Genomic DNA, 23,193 nt, shown 5'->3' with positions numbered 1-23,193 from the left:
TGCTAGCTCAGCAGTAAGTACTACAGTAAATATCACTGATGTTTATCTTAGTATTACACAGAGGTGGGTAGAGTACTCTAGTAGTTGTAATGTACTTATTTTGTTTATAGGAAGTTAGATAGGAATGAGGCAAGAGCCACATCTGAACTTGTGGATCGTTTATTGTTGTCATAGGAACTCCATAGCAACTGGCACCCAAGATGGCTGTCAGTTACAAAGTTTGCAGAAGTGTGACATCACAAGAACTATGTATACCTAGTCTCCCATAGTTCAAATGTTGGTCTCGAAGCCATGGGTCTGCAATGCGTTGTGCTCCACTTGCCTACCAAGATGGCTTGAATCTCTTCCGGTTCAGACTTGTAGGAACATGTATAATCTCACTCACGTTTCTGGTTGATGTCTTCTTCTTTTTAGTCCCGTGTGTCCCAGTGAACGTCCAAGGCAACGTGGAGTGCTCCACCAACACCCTGCAGGTGTCCTGGGCTGCAGCTGCTGGAGCTACAAACTACGTCTCCACCCTGACCGGACCGGGAGATGTCTCCACTTCCTGTCTGACCACCAACCAGATCTGCTCTTTCCCCAGTCTGCGATGCGCTCAGACTTATAATTTCAGCGTGGTGGCCATCAACGACAGGTGCAACAGCACAAAGAGCAGCACTGTCTCCGCAAAAACTGGTAAAAGATTACATTTAGTACCGGGCAGTTCCTATTATATGTAACATTTTACTGTGCTTTATAATATTTTCCATGATTATTTATGATAATTTCCCCCTGCTCCATCAGTCATCATTTATTTTTTTCCACACCAACTACAAGAACTGTAGCTCAATTGCATACAGTTTTATTTTCTTCCCAAATGTTTTTAAATCCACAATATTACTATTATATTATGTATGGAAGCCAATTTCTGCCATTCCAATGACAAAAAATAGACTTCTCTCATAATGAGATTGTTATTATTTCATACTTATCATATAGCTTAGTCATAATTATAAGAGACTTATTTCCATGTTTATTTTATTTTTTCCATCATCATAGTGGCAGACGTGGGCTTCCATCCATACAAAGGAAGTATATTTAATTTTAACTGACAAACCCATATATAACAGAAATAACTTATGAATTTATAAACTTTACAAAATGGTGATTACGCTGATTTATTTTAGTGTCAGGCTTTAAAATGTTTTTTTTTTTTAAAAGACAACATAGTTACTTTGTTAACCTCTTTTCCTTTTTTTAATGGTTTTAATGCAATGCAGTTGACTTGGAGAACAATTCATGCCACTTGAATTGAAAAAAAGGTGATTATTCAGGTGGAAACATGGTTTTAATTTTATTCACCATATCTTTGTGAACTTGCATGCATCTCCAGCTCCATGTGACCCTGCAAACGTCACCGCGTCTCTGAACTGCCTCTCTGAAGTGGCGACGGTGACGTGGAGCGCCAGCGCCGGAGCGAACTTTTACACGGCCGTCGCTCAGGCCGGCGGACTTGTGGACTCCTGCAACTCGACCGGAACCTCGTGTGAGCTGAGCAAGCTGCAGTGTGGAGAGAATTACACCGTCACCGTGCTGGCCGGGGACGCCAAGTGCAACAGCTCCATTCTGGCCAAAACCAACATAGTAACGGGTGAGAACACTGTAAAAACACAAAGTCTTACCAAGTCATTTTGTCCAGTTTCTAGTATAAATATCTTAGCACACCTAAAATAAGACAAAACTAACTTACAAGTAGCTTTTCAGCGAGCTACTTTAGCTTGTTTCAAATATATATCCTTAATGTTCATGAAAAAGTTCTTGCTCCATTATAAAAATACATTTTTGCCGTGTTATAAGTGAAATAATCTGCCAGTGAAACTAGAACTTTTTCAACAATGTTAAAGAATTAGTTGTTTAAAATAAGCTCTTAATCTTACTGAAAAGTTACTTATAAATCAGTTTTGTCTTATTTCAAGTCTACTAAGATATTTACACTAGAAACTAGACCAAAATTATTTAATAATATTTAAAGTTTTCTTTTTTCACTGAATATTGTAAATTTAAGTTCTTGGAATTTTCCCAAACAATTTTACCCAAACTTTAAATTAATTAATGTGAAATATATTTCACATTAATTATATATGTTTATTGTATTGTAATGTAAATTAAATGACTCACTCTTCCAAAAATGTACATAATGTGCATGGTTATATACTATATGTTGTTGTTACAATAAATTTGTTTATTAAAATATATATATTATTTATTTACCAAATAAATAAAGCCATCAATATTATTGGAATCTAAATAAGGGACAGAAAAAAATGATTAAATGTAGAAATAATTGATTAAAATTTCAATATTTATTTATAAATTTATTTAACTACCTAATTCGCAGTGGCTGTGCTCCAGTGCATTAAAAATAATTTAAAATGAGGCAAAAACTCATCAGTTTCACCCAAACATTTGATTGAATCACTTTGACTCGATCAGTTTTAGCACCTAGCTTAGATTTCAAACATGAAATTTCATATACATCAAGTTATACATAAATTGTCTTAAATTTTTTTTTGTAAATTTAAGAAAGTTAAAGAAAAAGGGTAAAATTGAATGTCAAAGGGAGAGAAAGTGTCTCCGACTCAGACTAACCAACTAAAACACACATTTATGACCTTTCTAGCATTTAATTTAAACATTTACGTCGTTAAGACGTCGCTCTAAATAACACGACTCATATTCTGTGTTTTTTTTTTCTTTTTCCATGTAGCTCCCTGCACTCCAGTGATCAAGAATTACTCTTCTTACTGCGTCACTAACAACACTTTGGTTTCGTGGGTTGAGGATAAGGACGCCGTCAGCGTAGCGGTCAATGCTACGTCCGACCGGGGTCACTCGCTGTCCTGCAGCTCTTCCACCAACACCAGCTGCATTCTGGGTAACCTGCTGTGTGGACACACCTACACGGTCCAGGTTGTCGCTACCGGAGTCCAGTGCACCAGCAAACCCAGCTCTGCTTTCCAGATTATCACAGGTTTGAGCAACATAAATAATACATTGACTTATACGGAGCTAAATTAAGCTCAAATGAGTCACAATGTGCACAAGATTTGTATCTATCAATCCAGTTTATTTGTGTAGCACACTTCTGCAACAAGGCAGATAAAATGGGATTTATGTCATTTTTTTTCTCAAAATTGACTTTTACATCACATAATTATGACAGGTCTCTGAGAAATTAAACTTTCTATCAGAATTCTGATAATTTTCACAGATTTTTGACTTTTTTCTCAAAATTAAAATTTTTTCCCCAGAATTTTGACTTTTTATCAGCATTTTGAATATTCTCAGAATTTGACATTTTTATCTCAAAAATTTGACATTTTTCATGAAATTCTGACTTTAATATTTGAGATCAGAAGTAAGAATTAAGAGGAAAAAGGTGTGAATTCTGATAAAAGTCAGAATTCTTCACTTTTTCCTAATCGTCCTCCGTAGGTTAAGGCTCAGAAACTCAAGCATCATCTAAGAAAGTCTCTAAAGCTGGAAGCACAGGCCAGCTGACCGTGTTAACTGGTCCGTCTGCAGCTGGTGATTCATAAATGCGCTTTTGCAGATTTGTATTTGTAGAGTACTACTACACAAACAGTTTGAAATGTGTCAATATGAGAAACTTTACTCTTATGTCAGTGTCGAGGTACACATTCACATTTCTTACAAATGTTGTTGTCTGCTTTTTGAATCTTTTTGAGACTAAGTTGTCGCCATAGTTTCCATTAAGTTGGAGCTGTTTTCTCTCCATCAGCGCCCTGTACCCCGGCCAATGTGGAGTACCAGTACTACTGCGGATCTGGGATTGCTCTGGTGAGCTGGGACGAGGTTCTGGGCCAGGACAGCTACTACGTTCGCGCCCACACAGGCGGCCATTCCGTCTCCTGCAGCGCCAGCCAGAACACCGACTGCTCTCTGCCGCCGCTGCGATGCAGCCGCAACTACCAAGTAGACGTCATCGCAATGGCTAGCAACTGCAACAGCAGCATTCCTGGAGTCACTCACATACAGACTGGTAAGACACGTAGGACTGTAGCTAGCGATTACTGTAGTGCTGCAACTTAGTAATTAAGGTTTTTCAAAATCAATATTTTTTAAAATAAAACCCCGTTTTGTGTCACTTCGTGTCAGCTCCTTGCGCTCCCACCAACCTCAACGCGTCCCTGTTGTGTAAGAACAACACGGCGGAGGTGAGATGGCAGCCCAGCGACGGAGCGGTGCTGTACAGCGTGACGGCGACTGGACGAGACGGCGACCTGAAGCTCTGCACCACAAACACCTCCACTTGCTTATTACCCAACATGCATTGCTCTCAAACCTACATGATCGTCGTCAGCCCCTCCTCTAACCAGTGCAAAGGCCAAGACACGCAGCCATACACCTATCAAGCAGGTGAGACATAAATGATAAATGTCAAAATGTAACTTCACAGCGCCCTCTAGAGGAGGTGGGGGAATTTAGTTTTCTTCTGGAAAAACACAAAATCTTACCAAGTATTTTGTATTTTTGACAACATTCTAGTCCAAATATTTTTTTCACTTTGCAACGAGACAAAACTAACTTGCAAGTAACTTTCAGCAAGAAATAAAAACAATTTTAAAGTAAATAATTATTGAATATTGATTAAAAAAACTAATAGCTCCACTGGCAGTTTTGTTATAAGTGAATATTTATCACTTATAGCATTGGAAAAATGTCTTGTTATAAGTAAAATAATCTGCTAGTGGAACTAGTATTTTATCAACATTAAGGAATTATTGATCTGAAACCGGTTTCTGTATCTTGCTAAAAAAGTTACTCCTAACTTAGTTTTGTCTTATTTCAAGTGTACTAAGATATTTGCACTAGAGAATAGATCAAAATACTTGGTAAGAGTTTGTGTTTTTGCAGTGTAGTAACATGTGAAACACATTCTTTAAAATAAAAATACACGGGGCGTGCCGTGGTGGCGTAGCGGTTAGCGCGACCCATATTTGGAGGCCTTAAGTCCTCGACATGGCCGTCGCGGGTTCGACTCCCGGACCCGACGACATTTGCCACATGTCTTCCCCCCTCTCCTTTCCTGTTTCCTGTCAGTCTACTGTCATATAAGGGACACTAGAGCCCACAAAAAGACCCCCTGGAGGGGTAAAAAAATAAAATAAAAATACACTACAAAAACACCAAGTCTTACAAAGTAATTTTGTTTCAGTCCTAGTGTAAATATCTTATTACACTCAATGTAAGCCAAAACTAACTTACAAGCTTTTCAGGAAGAAATGGAAGCATGTTTTAAGTAAATAATTTATTAATATTGATGAAAAATTACTAGTTGTAAGTGAAATAATCTGCCAGTGGAACTAGTAGTTTTTCTATTAATGAATGAATAAATTTTATTTGTTTAACAAGGCGGTTCAAAGTGCTTCACGTCATAAAAACAGAAATTTAGAAATCACATTTTGTCGAGTTCCATCATCAAAATCAACACACATGAAATATGTTGATAAATGTTTAATTTTTTATGGCTCAAAAGCAACCCTAAACAGGTGGGTTTTTAGCCTTGATTTAAAGGATTTAAAGGATTTAAACAACTTTCAGCTGTTTTGCAGTTTTCTGGAAGTTTGTTCCAGATTTGTTCTCTAAACGAGCTCCTGTAACTTTCTCAAAAGTTACTTGTAAGTTAGTTTAGTCTTATTTGAAGTGTAATAAGATATTTGCAGTAGAAAATAGACAAACTACGTCGTCAGATTTTGTGTTTTTGCGGCGTAGTGAAGTAATATTTCATAAAAACTCTCCCTCAGGCTCCTGTCCTCCTACAAACATCCAAGCGTCTTTGCAGTGCGCTGGTAACGTGGGTCGTGTGACCTGGGACGCTGCGCTGCGAGCCGAGACGTATGACGTTACGACCGTGCCCTCCGTCCTGGACAAACGCGTCCACAGCTGCTCCACCGACGGAACCAACTGTTCGCTCACGGACCTGAACTGCGGTGAGACGGTCGCCATCACCGTGGCAACCATAGAGAGAGGCTGCCGGAGCGAACCCAGTGATCCGCTCATGTTCAAAACAGGTCAGACACACAAACTGTGGTCATTGTTTAGCAATAAGTCAACCTTTTTGGTTCCTTTCACATAAAATAAAAAACACATTTCACATTGGACAATCTCTGTTCACAGAATTAAACAGCACAGCATAGTTTTTTTTGGGTTTTTTAAATAAATGATTTCAGAAAAAATATTTATCTCGAAAAATACTCAAACCTGTTAGAAGGAAAAATGCAAAAAATAAAAATAGTGCAGAATTATAGTGACTAGTTAAACAAGGAAAAGGGTGAGGAAAATATGTTTATTTATAAAAATAAAGGACATTTGAAAATAGTCATAGAGAAACACAATGTTGCAGCAGGAGAATATAATTAATGAATAATAAACAAAAAAATATTATGCTAAAAAACAAATGAATACAAAATGTGCAACAAATTTGAAAAAATAATTGTGAATAAAATTGTATCAAATAAGTGCAAAATTTACGTAATGAAAGAAGAAAAGGAAACTACTGAAATGGTAAGATTGTAAATAAACTGGAAAATTAAGTAATAGTAATAATATTAAACTTATACTGTAGAAAATTATAATATTAATTTATATTACACTGCATTATCACTTAAGTTGGGAAAGTTCTAATTGTTTTTATTTTTAATTTTTTGGATGCAATATTTGACACATTAATTACTTTATGAAATATTTATTATAATATTAATGCCAATTTTGGCATACTCTGTCCTCCATATACTTTTTGCCCATAACAATAAATAAATGCTTTAAATTACATGTTTATAAGTGCAAATTATTTATGTATTTGTAAATAGCAATAGAAATAATTGATTATTTTCTTTCTAAATAGAAATTAGATTATGTTCTGCATTTTTTTATGAATTCTGTGGTTCAATGAAGTCAAAATTAACTATTACTTTATGTGAGTTTTTACTACACAAACAAATAGAATAAAATATATATTTTTCGTCTTGTTTACAGTGATCTGCCCGCCCACCGCTGTGGCTGCTGTGACAACTTGCAGCAACAACAACATCACCGTTAGCTGGGACCTGAGTCCGGAAACCGGAGCTCAGTACTTCATTCTCTCCCAGAAGGACGGCGGGTCGGTCGCCAACTACTCATCGTCTCAGCCGTTCCGCGTGATCAGCGGGCTGCGCTGCGGCGAGATGTACACGTTCAAGGTCGCCGCAGTGAACTCTGAGTGCAGCAGCGTCTTCAGCAAGCAAATCGAAGCTGAAACGGGTACATATCTGGACGCTTAGCAGCTGCAGTCAAATACTTTTTGATTAAATAAAATATTTTTATGATGGAATAGACACTCCAGACACTGAAAACTTTCTTAAAGCTGCAGTGTGTAACTTTTATGAAAAAATATTTCTTAAAAAATTGATCTCTTTTCTCAACCAGTCTGAGCCAGGAGGCGGGTCTTAGCGCTGCAAAATTAGAAAATTCTTCCAAGTATTTTTTATCTAGTTTCTAGTTGGAATGTCTTAAGTACACTTGAAATAAGACGTAAAAGGAACTTTTCTTCAAGATATAGGAGCTTATTTTAAGTAAATAATACCTGCCACTGTAACCAGAAAGTTTCCATCAATATTAAGCACTTGTTGACTTAAAACAAGCTTGTATATCTTGCTAAAAAGTTACTTATAAGTTAGTTTAGTTTTATTTCAAGTGCACTAAGATATTTAGTGCACTTGAATAGAAACTAGACCAGAAATACTTGGTGTGAGACTGTGTTTTCTTTGCAATGTAATTGGAAATAATATTTAAATATAACTGGAATTTTTTATTCTTTTCTATTTTTATTTAAGGTTGAGTATATATTCTTCTTGTGCTGGATTTCCAATCAAATTTCATGATCTATAGTTGTCAAATAAAAGTTTTTTCAGTGCAGTTTTTTAAAAATTCTTCTTGTTTTCAGCTCCTTGCCCTCCCAGCAACCTGACTGTAAAAACTGAATGCGGCACCAATCTGGCGACTTTGAGCTGGGCTCCCAGCAGATACGCCGTTTCCTACACCGCCACCTTCACCGGTACGCACGGTCACGTGGATTCCTGCTCTACCAACACAACCAGCTGCTCCGTAAAGGTGGACTGTGGACGCCAGTACTCCGCCGTCGTGGTCGCCTCCACTGTAACCTGCAACAGCAGCCGATCAACCGCTTTGACCTTTGTCTCAGGTAAATGAAAACCTGTGTTTGTTTGTGTTTTTTAATCTACTCTGACAGATTTACGATTAATTGCAGATTAATGGTTTATTAGATTAGGATTAGTTATTATCGATTATCTAACAACATCCGATTAGTCTTTTAGTGTTGTAGTTTGGCCTCCGTCCAGTAGAGGGCGCCGCTGGTCCGCCCGGCTGGTCCGTTTATACAGACATACAAGATGGCGGCGCTATTTAAGAACGGCACGAAAGAGAGCCCGGTTTAACATGAAAATGCACTTTATCCGGTTCTGTTTGGAAATATAAACAATCGACAAACTGTTGAACAAAATTAGGCGACTCTGATTTTAATAGCTCTCATTTCTTAATAGTTCTCATTTCTCAACCAAAAATAACTAATGTTCGAAGGCGATAAAGTCTGACAGTAATTTGAATGAACATCTCTGTTCATTGGGGATTTATTGTTTCACATATTTTAATTATTTCATCTTTTATGTCTTGATTCAGCAGCCTAATATATTCATGTTTTGTTGTATTTTACAAATATGTCTAAGTTTAATAATGCGAATTTATTGAGCCCTTTCAGTGTGGTAGTTTGGCGGTCGCCCAGCAGAGGGCGCCATTGCTCACCCTTAAGCGGATCCGTTGATACAGGAATTAAAGATGGCGGCGAGATATAAGGACTTAAGGAGAAACTTTATTCGGTTCGGCCTTAAAATATAAACGCTTGTGAAACTGCTGAAGTTTTACCTTAATTCAGTTTAGCAGCGTTAACTTCTCTAAAAATGGCTGATGTGCTGTGAAGGTGATAAAGTCTGCACTCCTCCGACCTGACAGTAATTTTTATGAGCATCTCTGTTCAAGAGGGATTCACATAAATTAATCTTTTCATGTTTTAATTTTGTATTCAACAACCTAATATGTTCCTGTTTTGTTATATTTTATAAATATGTAAGTGTAATATTGTGAGAAACAATTATGTTTATATAATTATTGTTGTACACAGCTGATGCAAAAAGTGTTAAAATATAATGTGTTTTGTTTTAAATTCAGCTTATTCTAAAAAATTGACTATAGTTTTTGGGAACTCTGCCCTCCTCTGCTCATTGATTGATTGATTGATTGACTGATAATCAACCTCTTCCTCCATCAGCTCCATGTCTGCCTGACCAGGTGGAAGCAGAGCTCAACTGCACAGCCAACTCCTTCTTGGTGCAGTGGAGAGGAACAATCGGTGACATTGGCATGTACACGGCATTCGCCATCGGCAGCGACAACACGCGTGCGAGTTGCAACTCGGCCGGCACTCAGTGCACCATCCAGAGGTTGAAATGCGGCGTCCTGTACAGCATCGTCGTCACCACGGCCTCCATCGACTGCAGGACCATAGATGGCTCAGACTACCAGATTTACTCAGGTAAGGAAAACCAAACAGATTCAGCTCAACCTTTTGCTAAAACATAAGGGATTTATCCAATCAGATGGGTAAATTAGAGCTGGGCTGCAATTACTGATTATTTTAGTAATTGATTATTTAGATGATTAATTTATTAATTGGGTAGACAAAAGGCACATTCTGCAAATTTTCATTTAATTTGTTAATCCTTTTTAAAATAAATATGTAAACATTTTATTTCCAAAAATGCAATAATAGCATTCCTTAAGTATAAGCTTGATCATTTGCAGATTAATTTGTAATTGGATATCAAAAAGTGCATAGAAGAAGATTTTGTTGTTTTCACAGAATTGGAACCAGATGAAGCTAAAACTTTGCCACTTGAGGTGTCTTTAGTAGAAAATATTTACAGACATGGGTTTTGTATTATTATCTTAATTGCAAAATGTTATTTTTTGTACAAGTTTGGCTTAATCACTGCTCTGAATATGCTGTTTTTTCAGAAAATAGCTTTGTTTTGGGTCCATATATTCCAATTAATGATTAATGGATTACTAATCTACACCAGAGCTATTGGCCATGGCTGAAGTTTAGGAATTTTTAAATATATCTGCAGATGTGAGTGGTCCTGAATTGAAGTAATACATTTATACAATCAATTACACTGCAAAACACAAAATATTACCAAGTGTTTTTGGTCTAATTTCTAGAGCAAATATTTTAGTACAAATGAAATAAGACAAAACTAACTTACAAGTAACTTTTCAGAAAGCCACAGGAGCTTATTTTAAGTCAATAATTTCTTAATTTGGATTTTAAAAATAGCACTAGTTCCTCAGCAGATTATTTCACTTCTGGCGTTTTTCCTGTGTTAAGGCCCCAACATACTCGGGCGTACTGATTACCTAAAATTTTCTCGTGACAAATTCCTTTATTTCACACAATCTTAATGAGAACCAGCAAGTTAGATGAACTATCTGGGCGCCTAGCTCTGTTTCTCCTCCACCTTAACTCACCTCTCAGTGCAGGACAGAGAATGGCAGTCACATGTCGGTTCATCCAACAAAGACAGTGAGCCGCTGCCCGGAGCCAGCGCAGCCTCCTACTGCGGGCAGAGGAGCAGCAGGAGGCTGCGCTGGCTTTAGCTGTAATCAGGATCCATTCAATAAGCTTTGTTAATTAAAGCACAAATTTAGGCGACTCTGATTTTAATAGCTCTCATTTCTTAATAGTTCTCATTTCTCAACCAAAAATAACTAATGTTCGAAGGCGATAAAGTCTGACACAAAAAGCACAAAAGCACAATTGTGATCGGTGTAATAATTTGTGCAGCAATTGAAAATGAGCACATACCCGATCATCCTTTCCTTGCTGTTTGAGGAAAAAAAATAAAAAGTCAGACTCAACTTAACGGACCACCTCTCTGCTCCGCTGCTGATAAAGAAGTCTGGGATGATGTCTTGTTTTTTGCATAATTCACCATGTCAATATTTGCTTGAATATATAAAGCCTGTTGCTGTTACATGTCTGTCACGTCCCCGTGACAACTTTATGTTGACTGTTATCATGTTGATGTCAACTTTGAAACAGCATGAACTCATAAAACCCTTATTCTCAACCCTATCAGCCTGGCGTCACATGAAAACCAGTTCGATGTGAACACTGTTTCCACTGGGTAGTTTAATGTGCGACACAGAGTACGCGTACACGGTCATAAAAAATTATCTTTGTGGACATCAGCTTTGAGTCCTGTTGGACCTCCGCGGACTGAAGAGCAGCTGAGTTTGTTGGGGCCTTTATAAGTGAAATAATTTTCCTGTGGAACCTGGCAGATATCTGTCTAACAACTCTTGTCCATTTTATTAATGTTTTCTTCCTCTTTTGGCTCCAGCTCCCTGCAAACCAGCCAACGTCTCAGTGAATCTGGAGTGCAGCACCGACGTGGCGATGGTCACCTGGGAGAACTCGGGTCCGGATCAGCGTCAGGTGGTGACCGCCGTGGACAGCAGAGGACAGACCAGCGTCTGCAACTCCAGCAGCTCCAACTGCACCTTCCACCAGCTGCAGTGTGGGAAAAAATACGCCATCAATGTCGTCGGCTACACCAACTCCTGCAGCAGCGAACCCGCTGCTGCTAAGGAGCTCAGCACCGGTAAGAGAAAAGCAGCTCGACAAACTGAGAAACAGTTGGTCAAAATTGATGTTAGCTACGACAAATGTGCAATAACAGAGTTTCTACTGGTTTCACTAACTCAAATTTAAGACTTTTAAGATCATTATGATTAAAATTTAAGACCTATATCACAACAAAACATAGAAAAAGAATTATATATTGAGAAGAGTTTTGTAAAACAGACATTTCTAAAGAGCAAACACTGATTGGCTAGTTCCAATGATGTATTTCTTAAATATCTTTATTTGTTTCTATCTACTTCAGTACATTTCACATTATTCCAGCAGCTAATGCTAACTAGCTGCTAATGCTAACTAGACTCAAACGAGATTACCACGGTAACAAATTTTGCTGAACGATAAATTGTCCCAGAAGTTATTGAGATAATTGATAATGTTGTTGTTTTGAGACCATTTTCAAGTCATACAACGATAAGGACGTAATAAAGCAAGAACACATTCTCAAAGATCAGTAAACTCTAAATTATTATTAACATTTCACACTGGAACTGGAAGACATTTTAAATATTCAAGACAAATAAACAAAACAACAGAAACAACAAATAAAATGAATTATGAATTCTCTGTAAACAAAACAAAAAAAGTCTGGCTGAGACCAAAGATGAAGACGTTTGTCATCCAGTTTTTGGTAGAAAAGAGGAAAAAAGAAACAAAAAAAAGAGAAATATACTGCTCAAAAAAATAAAGGGAACACTTTAAGTGTTAAACACCTGTTTAAGTGTTCCCTTTATTTTTTTGAGCAGTGTACATCATGCACATAGAAATTATTGAGCTCTTTTAAAATGATCATGCAATTGATTTATTTGTTGTTATTTATTTGTAAAGGACTTTATTTTAGACTTCAAGACTTTTTAAGGATGCCTGTGCATTGACTTAATTTCAAACCAATATATTACATTTAGAGATTACAATTGTCCTTGAACAATTTCAAATGAATCTCTGTGTTCTCTTAAAAGCTCCCTGCATCCCCACACACGTCAAAGCGAGCGTGGACTGTGAGAGCAGCATCACGGCTGTGACGTGGGACGACGCGCTCGGCGCCGCTTCGTACACCGTCTACGCCCGGGGAAGCCGCGGCTACAAAGCCCAGTGCAACAGCGCGAGCATCGACTGCGACTTTGTCTACCTGGAGTGCGGGCAGGACTACAACATCACAGTGGTGGCTCAGCATGACACCTGCGTCAGTGCGCAGAGTGAAGCCATCACCATCAGCTCAGGTAAGACGACTCAGATGGACAAGAGTTCATAAAAAAGGTACAAAATCAACCTCAAACATAAAAAATAAAAAATTTCATATTCAGTTCAAACAGGAGTAGGAAGAATCCAATGGTTATGACGTCCTGCCTACAATTATAAATACAAGCTGGGCTTTAGTCTAGAATGTAGAGTCCTAATACATCAATCAATCAATCAAGTTAATTTGTATAGCGCATTTCAGCAACAAGGCAGTTCAGAGTGCTTTATATCATAAAAATACACACAGTGAACCATTGAGAAGACCAGTAAACATTGCCACTGTTAAACACCAAATATGTCGGCCATTGTTTCATTTATTATGATTGGAAAGCGACTCTAAGCTGGGTTTGTAGAATGGATGCACTGATCCCAGTTTTCTCACCAATCTTTAAAAAGCCAGACCTGCCGATTCCGATTTTGGCCGATACCTTTTTTCTTATAAATAAATGTAGTAAGAAAGTGGCTGAGTTGACAATATTTGTTAACTACAGACATGCAGACATGACCTGGTGGGCCAGTCGGTCAGTCAAACCTCTCTAACAGCAGAGGACCTTTCTAGATAAGGTAAATAAGATCGGTGTCACATATAAATCGCCTTGTCACTGATCTCCCAAAATGAAAGAAATCATCCAAATAGAAATTATTTGCAAATAGAATCATTGGCAATCAAGGCTGGTTTTTAGCCCCAATTTAAAGGAACTGAGTGTTTCAGCTGTTTTCCAGAGGTTTGTACCAGATTTGTGATGCATAGAAGCTGAATGCTCCTATGGTGCTAAGCCGATCAGTGATTTGTAAACTAACAGAAGTATTTTAAAGTTTATTCTCTCAGTGGAAGGACTGTAGAACTGAGGTGATGTGCTCTATCTTCCTGGTTTTAGTCAGAACACCAGCAGCAGCTTTCTGGATCAGCTGTTATGAATATTTACACATTTATTTTATGCTTCATGTCACAATTTCAAAATTTTAAAAAAATTTAGTTAATTTATAATGCAGACCATACAGATGCATTCATCTTTGGCAAAACAATGTTTCCTTCTCTATATAAACCAACTGATGTTCTTTGATTTATCATTTGGTAAAACCAACATAAAATGTTTTTTTTTTTGCATCCTCCTTTGTCTAGATCCGTGTCCCTACAGCGGCTTGCGGACGTCGCTGGACTGTAACACCAACGCAGTCTCTGTGTCTTGGACTCCTGGCAGCGGCATCCTCTATTACAACGTCTTGGCCGATTCTTTTAACACGGCGGAAGAGAAAAGCTGCTCGACCAACGGCTCGTCCTGCAACATCACGTCTCTGAGCTGCGCCGACAGCTACAGAGTCAGCGTCAGTGGGCAGGGACAGAACTGCCCCAGTCCGAACCAGAACTGGAACACAATAAACACAGGTAGGCCTGGAACTTCAGCAATCGATTATTCTGACGATTAATCAAATAAAAAGCCGCCACACTCTACGGATTTTTCCTCTAACCACTTAAGCCTTTTTTATACAATACAAGCAAATAAATAAGGAAATAAACATTTTATTGCCTAAGAATTTGAACCAGGTGAAGCTAAAACTATACCACAAGTTTTGGATAAAACATATTTACAAACAAAGGTTATTTATCTTAAATGCAAATGTCTGTATATATTTTTTACAGCTTTGACTTAATTTCTGCTCTGAATATGTTGTTTTTCCAGCAAATGGCTTTTTGAGTCTGTATACTCCAGTTACCAATTAATCGATCACTAACTTAGCTGACGACTATTTCAATAATCGCAATTAATCTGATTAATCCTTTCAACCCTAAATACAAGTGGGGTTTTTTCCAACCCCTGTATTGGAAAAAAGTCTCTTGTTACTTTAAATCCAAATAAGCTGCTGCTGGCCACACCCCCAACTCAGTGTTTACACTCACACATGAAAATGGCTGCCAGCAGGTGCACAATTATACAACTGTAAATCTTTGAAAAACAGAAGTAGAGCCTCCTGCACAACCAACAAGAATGCAGCAAGTGGTTTCTGAATGTTAAGTCAACAACAAAACGCCTGTCTTTTCCAGCAGCCATTGTACAGCGCATACAGCAGTAGAACCAGGTGACCAATCTTGACGCAGCTCTAACTGTGTTGCTAGGTAACAGGTGTAACTCGGCCGGGGTTGCTAGGTGACCTGCTGATTTGCTGATTTCAGAGGTTTTTAAATTTTCCAGAAACCAATAAACATGAACTTATTGCCAAAAAACAGTTGGGTGGTTTTCTTTATGCTGTTTTTAGAAGCAGTAGAAACCCAAATGGAAGTACAAAAATGTGCAAAAAGGGAATTTTGCACAAATGTTCTCCTTTAGAGCATAATTTATTTTACGAAGCCATGCTTTCCCTGTGGTACCTGCTGCTACGGCGTATAAAAATGATCCCTTTCCCTCCACCAGCTCCGTGTCCTCCCACCAACCTCACGGTCAGCTCTTCCTGTACATCCAACAACATCTCGGTGTCGTGGCAAGACTCGCAGGGTTCCATGTCCTACATGGCCGTGGCTGAAAATAGAAATGGTCGCAAGTGGTCGTGCAACACAAGCAGCACCACCTGCCAAATACTTAAACTGCTGTGTGGACAGAAGTACGACGTTTATGTCGTCGGCATCGATTCAACCTGCTTTGGAGCCAAGAGTGAAATAAAAACGATTCACACTGGTGAATATGTATAATTATCCTGTTTTCTGCAAAAAACTGCTAAACCTGCTGGGTGATTAGGCCTTCAGATAACTCTTTGTGCTTCCTCTGTAGCTCCATGTGTTCCAGAGAACATTGAGATACATCTCGACTGTCCATCTGGAGTCCTCAACGTGACCTGGGAATCCACAGGCTACTTCACACGCTTCCAGGCTTCCGTAGTGAGCGCCAAGGGCCACGTCAACATCTGCACCACGGAAAAGAATTACTGCGTGGTGCAAAATATGGAGTGTGGGACGACGTACGATGCGACGGTGACGGCCCAGGATAAGGCCTGCAACAGCTCCCACAGCCCCGTGAAGCAAGTTAAAACAGGTGGGCCAGCTAAATAAAGGAACAGAATCAGATCAAAATATAACGCAACACAAGTCGGCAGATTCAACTAAAACACCTAGTAAATGGCTACAGTTCTAATTATAGCAATCAAAACCAAACAATGCAGCAAAAAAATTTAATGCAAACCAAATTAAAGGGGCATTGTTATGCAAAATTTACTTTTTTAGCCAAAAAAGTTAAAAAAAAGACTTTTTTAAAATTCCCTCATCAAATACAAACCTGGACAGTTGCCTTGATTCTTTTGTGCATGTTTGAGAAATCGGTCGCCATGGCAACCATTCAAGCTGTGAAAAACGCCTGGTGGACCTAGCCCCGCCTTCGAGACACAGCTCCGCCTCTGAGCTGCAGTTTCCAAGCTTCACAACACCTCCACTCAGCTCCTTCAGACTAGCCAGCAGCAATTAGTAAACATTTGGTGGAGCTGAGCTCATTATAGGAGCCACTTCTCAGTGGAAAATGACATAAGGAGATGGTTTATAAATGTTTAATTTAAAAAATGTATAACCAACAGTTTAATCACAAAATGTTTAACTAATAAGTGCAACTGCTGCACTCAATGGCTCATCTGACAGGGTCGTCACATAGTCAACAGCAATGGTTTATTTTAGCATCATGGTATAATAATAGCTTGCATAGCAATAGATTGAAAAGAAATGTAAGGAATATTTTACATTTTAAAAAGTAAGCCAAATTGTGCTATGTTGACATTTTGCCCTTACTGCACAGTATTTTTATTCTTTATTCTGTTTATATTTTATATTCTATGTTTGTGAGTCTATTTCCTGTCACTCCATTGCTCTTGCACAGAAATGTCCCCATTATGGGACAATAAAGGATATTTCTGTTGTTAATTTTTGATTTATAGTTTAAGTAAAAGTGTGAAGGTAAGGGGCACTGGCCCCTGTTTACCCCCCATTTAGCAACACCCATGTTCAGGACTTTGCTCTCCTGTTTATGCTTTTTCAGTGGATTTTATGACTTTTTCCCTAAGGTTTTCTTGCAATAACTAATACACCTTAATATTTTTTCAGTTAATCATGTTTTTCTTTACTTTCTTCACCCAGCTCCCTGCCGACTGTCGTCCTTCCATCCTCGTGTGGACTGCAGCAGCGGCGTTGTCTCCGTCACCTGGAACAACAGCGTCTCAGGGGTTGTGTACACCGTCTCTGCGGTTGATGAGGAAGGTCGCGCTCATAACTGCAGTGGCACAAACAGTGGCTGTAACATTAACACCCTGCAGTGTGGGACAGAATACAACGTCTCCATCACGCCGTCCTGGGATGCATGTGTGGGCCGGGCCAGCGCCACCACGCTGATATCAACAGGTGCAGAGGAAAAGCCTGTTTTAAGTTGCTAAAATCATCTTAATTATTAAAACAAACCTTTTAAGTTTAACCTGCATTTCAAAGGGATAAAATATTATCTAGTAAAAGCTGAAATTGTGAAAAATAACCAGTCCAAGTATTGAACCTTGGGGAATGCTATGATTAACTTAAATGAATTCCTTCATTTTTCATTTATTCTCTTTTATTTTAAGACAAAGGCATTTACATTTCTTATGGTAAATTAAATAAATACAGAGTGAAAAGATGCTGGTTCAAGCACTGAACCTTGTGGAAGCCCAGGAGTAACTCCTATGTTTTCCCTTTTTTTATTTTCATGTTTGTATAGCACCTGTTGATAAAGTTTCAGAAGTTTTATATTGAAAGAAATTGATTAGGAAAAATGTTTCTTTGTTATTATATATTTATGTTCTTTTTGGTCTTTAAAATACCAAAATTTACACTTACCTTTTTATTTTGGTCCGGCTGATGGGGTAATTTTTAAATATTAAATGATTGATAATTAATTACTCAGTACAGCACTTGAGTGTTTTTACTCTTAATTGAGTAAAAATATGTTGAAGAAGTACTACTCTTAGTTGAGTACAATAAATTTGACTAATTTTCTGATCCTGCTTCTCGTTTCTTTCAGTTCCCTGTGTGCCTCAGTTGTCGGACGTGGAGATCGACTGCCTGACAAACTCAGCCTGGGTGATGTTCGATGAGTCTGACGGCGCTGAAGGATACGTCATCGTCACAACAAACAGCCAGGGCGCCATCCAGACGTTCGAGTGCAACGACACGTCGGATGGGATGTGCGCTCTGCCGACGTTAGCCTGCAGCCAGAACCTCACCTTTACCATGAAGGCCCAGAACGAAGCGTGCATCAGCGCCGCCAGCAACAACGTCACCACAGAAACAGGTTAACAGGAAAAAAACAAAGAAACTTAATGTTACAGGATTAAAACCGAGACAGACAGGAAGTAACTTTGAATAGTTACGGTATGTAGATACTATGATGACTAAACCTGTCGCAATAAGCAATTAATCAATGACGCTGCAAAAACATAAAAGTATGTTTTTCTAGTTTCTAGTGCAAATATGTTAGTCGACTTGAAAAAAGACAAAACTAAAGAGCTTGTTTTTTCTTAAAAAATAATTTTTTTAATTAAAAATGTTATTTGCCACGTTATGGCCTATAGCATCTTGATGAACAGTGCTGATATTCACCGACACCGAAGAATCTGTCTGCACAGCAAATCCTGTATGAATGCATACAAATGGAAAATTTAGGGGAAGGAAAAAGTGAGAAACCTTGACCAGGTTTTGACTACATGCTGTACATTGACAAAACTTTCAGTATATAGAGATGCAGTGGCTGTATTATTTGCCCTGTGAATACCTTTGGTTAATTACGTGACAATAAATGTGAAATTTCTTCTCCTTTTGCAGCGCCGTGTCCTCCTCAGGGCATAAGGGAAACCATAAACTGTGACGACGGAACCCTGTCAATCAGCTGGTCAGCTGTTCCCGGGGCAATAACGTACACAGCCACGCTTGAAGAGCTGAATGGCGGCATGCCACGCTGCTGCACATCGTCTGCTACCGGGTGCGACATCGAAGAACTGCCGTGTGGAGAGATGTACATCCTGCATGTGATAGCCGAGGGTCGGACCTGCAACAGCTCCGAGAGTGACGGGATCATCACAAGGACAGGTATCCGTCCTGAAATGCACCAGAAGCATTTTATGTTCTGCAAGGAAAGCTTCATTTCTGATTTTCCTGTTCTCAGTGGCGTGCGTTCCAGAGAACCTCCAAGCCAATCTGATCTGCAGCAGCAATGTGGCTTTCATGTCGTGGGACTACAGCCCCGGCGGGCAGCTCTACACCGTGATGGCGGTGGGCGCCGGCGGACACGTGTCCGTGTGCCGGTCGCCTGATAACCATTGCGATCTGACAGACCTGCGGTGTGGAGAGCTTTACAACGCCACAGTGACCGCCGAGGACGTACACTGCGAGAGCAAACCCAGCGACAGCGTGACGATCAAGACTGGTATGACCTCAGAAAATCTGAATTCACTCAAATGTGGGTTAAAACATCAAGTAATGAAGGAGGTTTGGAAAGATATAAAGTTTTCTGATGTGTTTGAAGTTTGTGCGTCGCTTATGATGCACCGCCATCCCGAATAGTGCACGTCTAATGGGATCAATGGTGTGGAATTCACAGTATTCTGCTCTGTCATGACCGGGTATGACACTTTTCTGTTTATTTTATTCATATTCAACACAAACTATCAGGGATTGAAACTGATTGAATCAGCGACAGGATGAGCTCAATGATTGCTTTCTGAGTCCATTCAAATATGGATGTCAACATGAGGTACTGAATTACTTTGGCTTTGTAGTAACCTTTATAAATAAATATTTAGCTAGCGTTTACAATAATACAACACAATAATGACACTTTTTTCCTTTTGAGTGACCCAGTTTTAAGCCACTTATCCATTATTATTTCTAAACACAATCCTTTGGTAAGCTAATGTAGATCTGACGTCATGGCAAATAAACGGTCCCTTACGTGCAGTACCTTGTGGACCACTAGGGGCGCCCACGGACCAACAGTCTGAGAAGGACTGGGGTAGAACTGTGGTTCTATGGTATAAGAGTTCAATGTTTTATGTTTTTTCAGTGTCATCAGCCTTCCTAACCTCTAAAATGTCATGCTTCTCCAACAGTACCATGCACTCCTGAGAACACGTCCTCTGTGATGGACTGTAAGGCCAACTCTCTCATCGTCTCCTGGTCTGAGAGCGCAGGCGCCGACTCCTACACCGCCACGCTGGAGGACAGCAACGGCCAGAGCACAACCTGCCAGGGAACAACCAAGGGATCGTGCAGCGTGAGCGGACTCGGCTGCGGCCAGATCTACCACGTGTCTGTGGTCTCCTCTGACGGATACTGCAACAGCCCGCCCACAGACGTGCTGGACACTCCCTCAGGTAGGAGAGGAGTTACACATAAAGCACAAAATACTAGAGCTGATCCCCTACAATGTTTTAAAGGCGACCCATTATGCTTCCTTTAACGGGTTAGGATAGGTTTATAGGCGAAACAAAAGCATGTTCATTATTTTTTTAAATAATTTTTAGATAATGAGAGCTCCTTCCAGAATGAGCTGATATAGGGCTCTGCTGCTTTCCCACCAGCCCCGCTTAGTTCACTTTAACTGAACTCTAGTCCATTTGCCTGTAACGTCCCGTTTGTTTGGTGAGGTGTGAATGCGAAACCAAACTCTGATTTGGTGCAGGGCATTCTGGGTAAATACAACCAAAGCAAATGCTTGCGTCCAGCGTTAACAGGAGAAGTGGCTTGTGGTTTTTTTACCAAAGACAAAACAGAAATCCTACAACATCTAAAATCTGATGCTACTCAATTTCATTTACATTTTGTGAAGAAGGAAGTTGCATTCAGTGTCTTCTTCTGATGTTTCTGTGTCGTTTCCTTCAGTGGTTCTTGGTGCAGCGCCCCCACAGGCGAGGAGGAAAACAGGGTTTTCCATTGAGTTTGGTTCATTTGACACAATGCTGTGTGAAAGAGAGCCACAGCAGCTGAAAATGTAACAAATGTTTCAATTCTGGTCCCCAATAAACCTAGTCTACTGGACTAACAGTTGTGAAAAAACCCTAAATCCAAATAAGGCCACGCCCACCAACTCAATGTTTGCACTCAGACGTAAATATGGCTGCCGACAGAACCGCAATTATACAACCGTACATCTTTGGAAAACAAAAGTAGATCCTCCCGCACAACCACCAAGACTGCAGCAAGTGGTTTCTGGATGGTAGTGTTTCCAGCAGCCATTGTACAGAACTGGAATGTGCTGGAGCTCAGTTTGGGTTGCTAGGTAACGGGGCAGCGCCTGATGATTTGTGCTGTTTCATTCCAGAGGTTTTTGAAACTGTTCATCTTCTAGACACCAAAACACATCAATTCATTGCCAAAAAATGGCTGGGTGGGTTTTTAGAAGCATTTAGAAATGCAAGTACAAAAACATGAAAACTGAATTTTACATGATAGATTCCCAATAAAACTTTTCAATATTCACTTTTAAGACTCGTGTAAAAATAAAATCTAAAACACAGATTGAAATGTTGTCACCTGTGTTCCTCTCAGTGCCGTGTAAACCCAGAAACATCAAGGCGGTGATGGACTGCTACACGAAAACAGCCCAGGTGTCCTGGTACCCGAGCGACGGCGCTCTGTCCTACCTGGTCGTCGCTTCCACTGCGTCGGGCCACAACGTCACCTGCGAGACCACCAACACCTCCTGTGAGCTGGAGGGGCTGCGCTGTGGTCAGAGCTACTCTGTGTGGATGAAATCAGTGGGAGAAACCTGCAGCAGCAGCGCCAACATGACCGGAGAGCTGCTGACGGGTGAGAAACTAAAACACAGGCGCATGTTTAAAATAAAAGCCTGTAATAAAACTCTGTTATATTTATATTCAACTTTCCCTTCTCACACTCTCAGTTGTTTTACATTTTATTGTGCAGAATAACTATTTTACCCACCTGAATAAATGCTCTGAAATTAAAATATAGATTTTTCTCAATTATTTAGTGTGAGATTATACCACAGCAGCAAATTTAATGCTTTAAAATAATACACAGAGAAAACTGTATTTCATTCTCCTTTACTCTGCAGGTTAGTTTCTACTTTAATCCTAATAAAACAACCCATGTATTTAAAAATTAAGTAACAAATATTGAAATACTGGCAATTTCTTTTAGAGCTTACCTTACAAAAAACACATTTTTGTAAGAAGGCTAAAGTTTGTTTTGTTTTCTCACCATAAAAGAAAAGTTTTAATTGTAAGTAAATTTTTACTTGGTATCTTCATTTTCTGTCAGAACCATGCATTCCTGAGCATATCACCGGTCTGTACAGCCTGGCTATCGGTCAGGTTGAGTGGGACAAGGCGGTCGGTGCCGATAACTACACCGTGACCGCGGAAACGGACCAAGGCCTCACAGCCACCTGCACCACCAGAGACAACTTCTGCACATTGTACAACATGGACTGTGGCCAGGTGTACAACATCACCGTCACGTCGCACAGTGACGTGTGCAAAGACGTGTCTGTCTCTACAGAACACGTCACTATTGTAACAGGTGAGGATTTGCTGTTATCACCTTAAAAGATGCACTTTTGAGCTTCTGCGATGCTAGATTGTGATTAGGAATGTAAAGTTTAGCTGAGCCACTTTAGGTTCCTTTAACTATGGTGCTAGCTCACACAGTGCAAGAAAAAGAGAAGAAATTACCAGATCTGGTTTCTAGTTAGTTCACCTAAAATGAAGCAAAACTAATTTACAAGTAACTTTTCAGGAATATATAGGACCTAGTTTTCAGTTAATAATTCCCTAAAATTCATGAAAAGGTACAAGTTCCAGTGGCTGATTTATTCACTTATAACAAATATTTTCAATATTATAAGAGAAATAATCTGCCAGTGGACTTTCTACTTTTTTAATCTTTTTAATCTGTGAATTTTTCAAACTGTTGAGGTTCATGAGCAAAAATATAACTACTACAATCAAAAGTAATCAACCTGTATTATATGTAGTTCATACATGTGGCAGCCATATTGGATTTGGAGGTGAGCACCAACTGAGTTCCATTTTAGAATTAAAATTTTAGAGAGAAAATTAGTTTTTTCTTGTTTGTTTTTTTGTCCTAAATGGAAACCCAAATATTCCAACTCTGGAGTACA

The 23,193-nt window shown here is 39.2% G+C and overlaps 1 protein-coding gene across 1 annotated transcript in view; it reads left to right on the top strand.

Annotated features, from left to right (window-relative positions):
- fndc7b (fibronectin type III domain containing 7b) overlaps positions 1 to 23,193 on the top strand; it is a 61,533-nt gene that overhangs the window by 14,584 nt on the left and 23,756 nt on the right. Inside the window, exons 16-36 of the mRNA XM_028026987.1 lie at positions 415 to 675; positions 1,373 to 1,630; positions 2,747 to 3,010; positions 3,782 to 4,042; positions 4,159 to 4,419; positions 5,808 to 6,074; positions 7,039 to 7,302; positions 7,985 to 8,242; positions 9,383 to 9,646; positions 11,517 to 11,777; positions 12,775 to 13,035; positions 14,178 to 14,441; positions 15,466 to 15,726; positions 15,820 to 16,080; positions 17,166 to 17,426; positions 18,076 to 18,345; positions 18,876 to 19,139; positions 19,216 to 19,476; positions 20,159 to 20,422; positions 21,597 to 21,857; positions 22,332 to 22,592. Of these exons, the coding sequence (XP_027882788.1) occupies positions 415 to 675; positions 1,373 to 1,630; positions 2,747 to 3,010; positions 3,782 to 4,042; positions 4,159 to 4,419; positions 5,808 to 6,074; positions 7,039 to 7,302; positions 7,985 to 8,242; positions 9,383 to 9,646; positions 11,517 to 11,777; positions 12,775 to 13,035; positions 14,178 to 14,441; positions 15,466 to 15,726; positions 15,820 to 16,080; positions 17,166 to 17,426; positions 18,076 to 18,345; positions 18,876 to 19,139; positions 19,216 to 19,476; positions 20,159 to 20,422; positions 21,597 to 21,857; positions 22,332 to 22,592 (5,508 nt within the window). The remainder of the gene's footprint in view (positions 1 to 414; positions 676 to 1,372; positions 1,631 to 2,746; positions 3,011 to 3,781; positions 4,043 to 4,158; positions 4,420 to 5,807; positions 6,075 to 7,038; positions 7,303 to 7,984; positions 8,243 to 9,382; positions 9,647 to 11,516; positions 11,778 to 12,774; positions 13,036 to 14,177; positions 14,442 to 15,465; positions 15,727 to 15,819; positions 16,081 to 17,165; positions 17,427 to 18,075; positions 18,346 to 18,875; positions 19,140 to 19,215; positions 19,477 to 20,158; positions 20,423 to 21,596; positions 21,858 to 22,331; positions 22,593 to 23,193) is intronic.

Source organism: Xiphophorus couchianus, chromosome 9 (assembly GCF_001444195.1).
Source record: "Xiphophorus couchianus chromosome 9, X_couchianus-1.0, whole genome shotgun sequence".
Classification (NCBI taxonomy): domain Eukaryota; kingdom Metazoa; phylum Chordata; class Actinopteri; order Cyprinodontiformes; family Poeciliidae; genus Xiphophorus; species Xiphophorus couchianus.
The sequence above is the reverse complement of the archived record's forward strand: the minus strand, read 5'-3'. Positions and strand labels throughout refer to the sequence as shown.